The 1198-nt window shown below is 53.4% G+C and overlaps 1 protein-coding gene across 1 annotated transcript in view; it reads right to left on the bottom strand.

The window, feature by feature from the left end:
* Positions 1-1198, bottom strand: part of MRM1 (mitochondrial rRNA methyltransferase 1) — an 11337-nt gene that overhangs the window by 7917 nt on the left and 2222 nt on the right. The window contains exons 2-3 of the mRNA XM_009633874.2: positions 679-1190; positions 135-228 (exon numbers count right to left, since the gene is read on the bottom strand). Of these exons, the coding sequence (XP_009632169.1) occupies positions 135-228; positions 679-1190 (606 nt within the window). The remainder of the gene's footprint in view (positions 1-134; positions 229-678; positions 1191-1198) is intronic.

Raw genomic sequence — 1198 nt, forward strand, 5'->3', positions numbered from 1 at the left:
GGAATGCAGAGCAGGAGCACAGGGCACTGCAAATAACTGAGTCCTTTTCCTGCACCTCCTCTCTGTTCAACAAATGCAATAGCTGAGGTTTCTTGAAAGCAAAGGGGGGAAAAAACCAAAGTGGATCACTCTACCTTCAAAAAGCTCCGGAGATCATCTGTGCTGTAGACATCGAAGACTTCCATGGCTCCTGAGCTAGCTTTGCTCACCGTTGGAGTCAAGGGGCAGCTGCAAGGAAAAAAGAAAGGAAAAGTGTCGTATGAGAGCAAAAAAGGAAATCCAGGAGAATTTTTGTTTCTGTATTTCCTTCTCTGGCCTCTGCAACCCAATTCCAACTAGTCTACTACAGATCTCGCTCATGGATATATTTTCCTATGGAGAATAGGAGGGCTCAGAAATTAATCCAGGAAATAGGTTACAGTTTTGTGCACAGATGGACAACAAAATGGGTTAAAACAAGAAGTACCCAGGGAGGTTCCTTACCAGCCTGGAATACCACGTCCCACAGCCTCCCTGGCAGAGCGCAACACAAAGCAGCAGCCAGCCAAATTCAGCTCTCAAGCTCAGTCCTAGAAAACCTTCTAAAGAGGCTGTCGAGCAACGCAGGCTAGAAACCTCTGTGGGAGCCAGCAGGAAAAGAAAGAGAGAAGCTGAAGGAGCAGATAACCATCCCCGTACCTGTTCCTCTGGCTCGTCACCACTCTGTCCACCCCCAAGAAGTAGGCAGAGCGCAGCACTGCCCCCAGGTTCATGGGGTCCTGGATCTGCTCCAACACCAACCAAATCAGCTGCCGGTTCGGCCTCTTTTCATCCCCCACATCAGGCTTTTCAGCATCCTCCAAACTCTTGAAACGGAGAGGAGTGGCCTCCAAACAAACTCCCTGGTGGACCTGACCTCTGCAGAGAGCATCCAGCTCTCTCCTTCTGACGTGGTGCACGGGGACCCCCCGGGCTGTGGCCTGGAGGACAAACTCACTCGTAACAAGTCGCCGAGGGCCACTGCTCTGCTTGAGGAACAACCTGAACAGGTCCCTCCTCGACTGAGAGAGGGCCAGGGAACACGGTGCGATCCCAAATAAGATCTCTGAGCCTTTAGTCCTCTCGATGGGCAGAGGCTTTCGCTCCGGCCTCCTCCTCGCCTTGAAGTCCCCCCCAGGGGAGCCCCACGGCCCCGCGCCGGCCGGCGCTGCCTGCCCGG

This window comes from Egretta garzetta, unplaced genomic scaffold (assembly GCF_000687185.1).
Source record: "Egretta garzetta isolate BGI_Z169 unplaced genomic scaffold, ASM68718v1 scaffold112, whole genome shotgun sequence".
Taxonomy (NCBI): domain Eukaryota; kingdom Metazoa; phylum Chordata; class Aves; order Pelecaniformes; family Ardeidae; genus Egretta; species Egretta garzetta.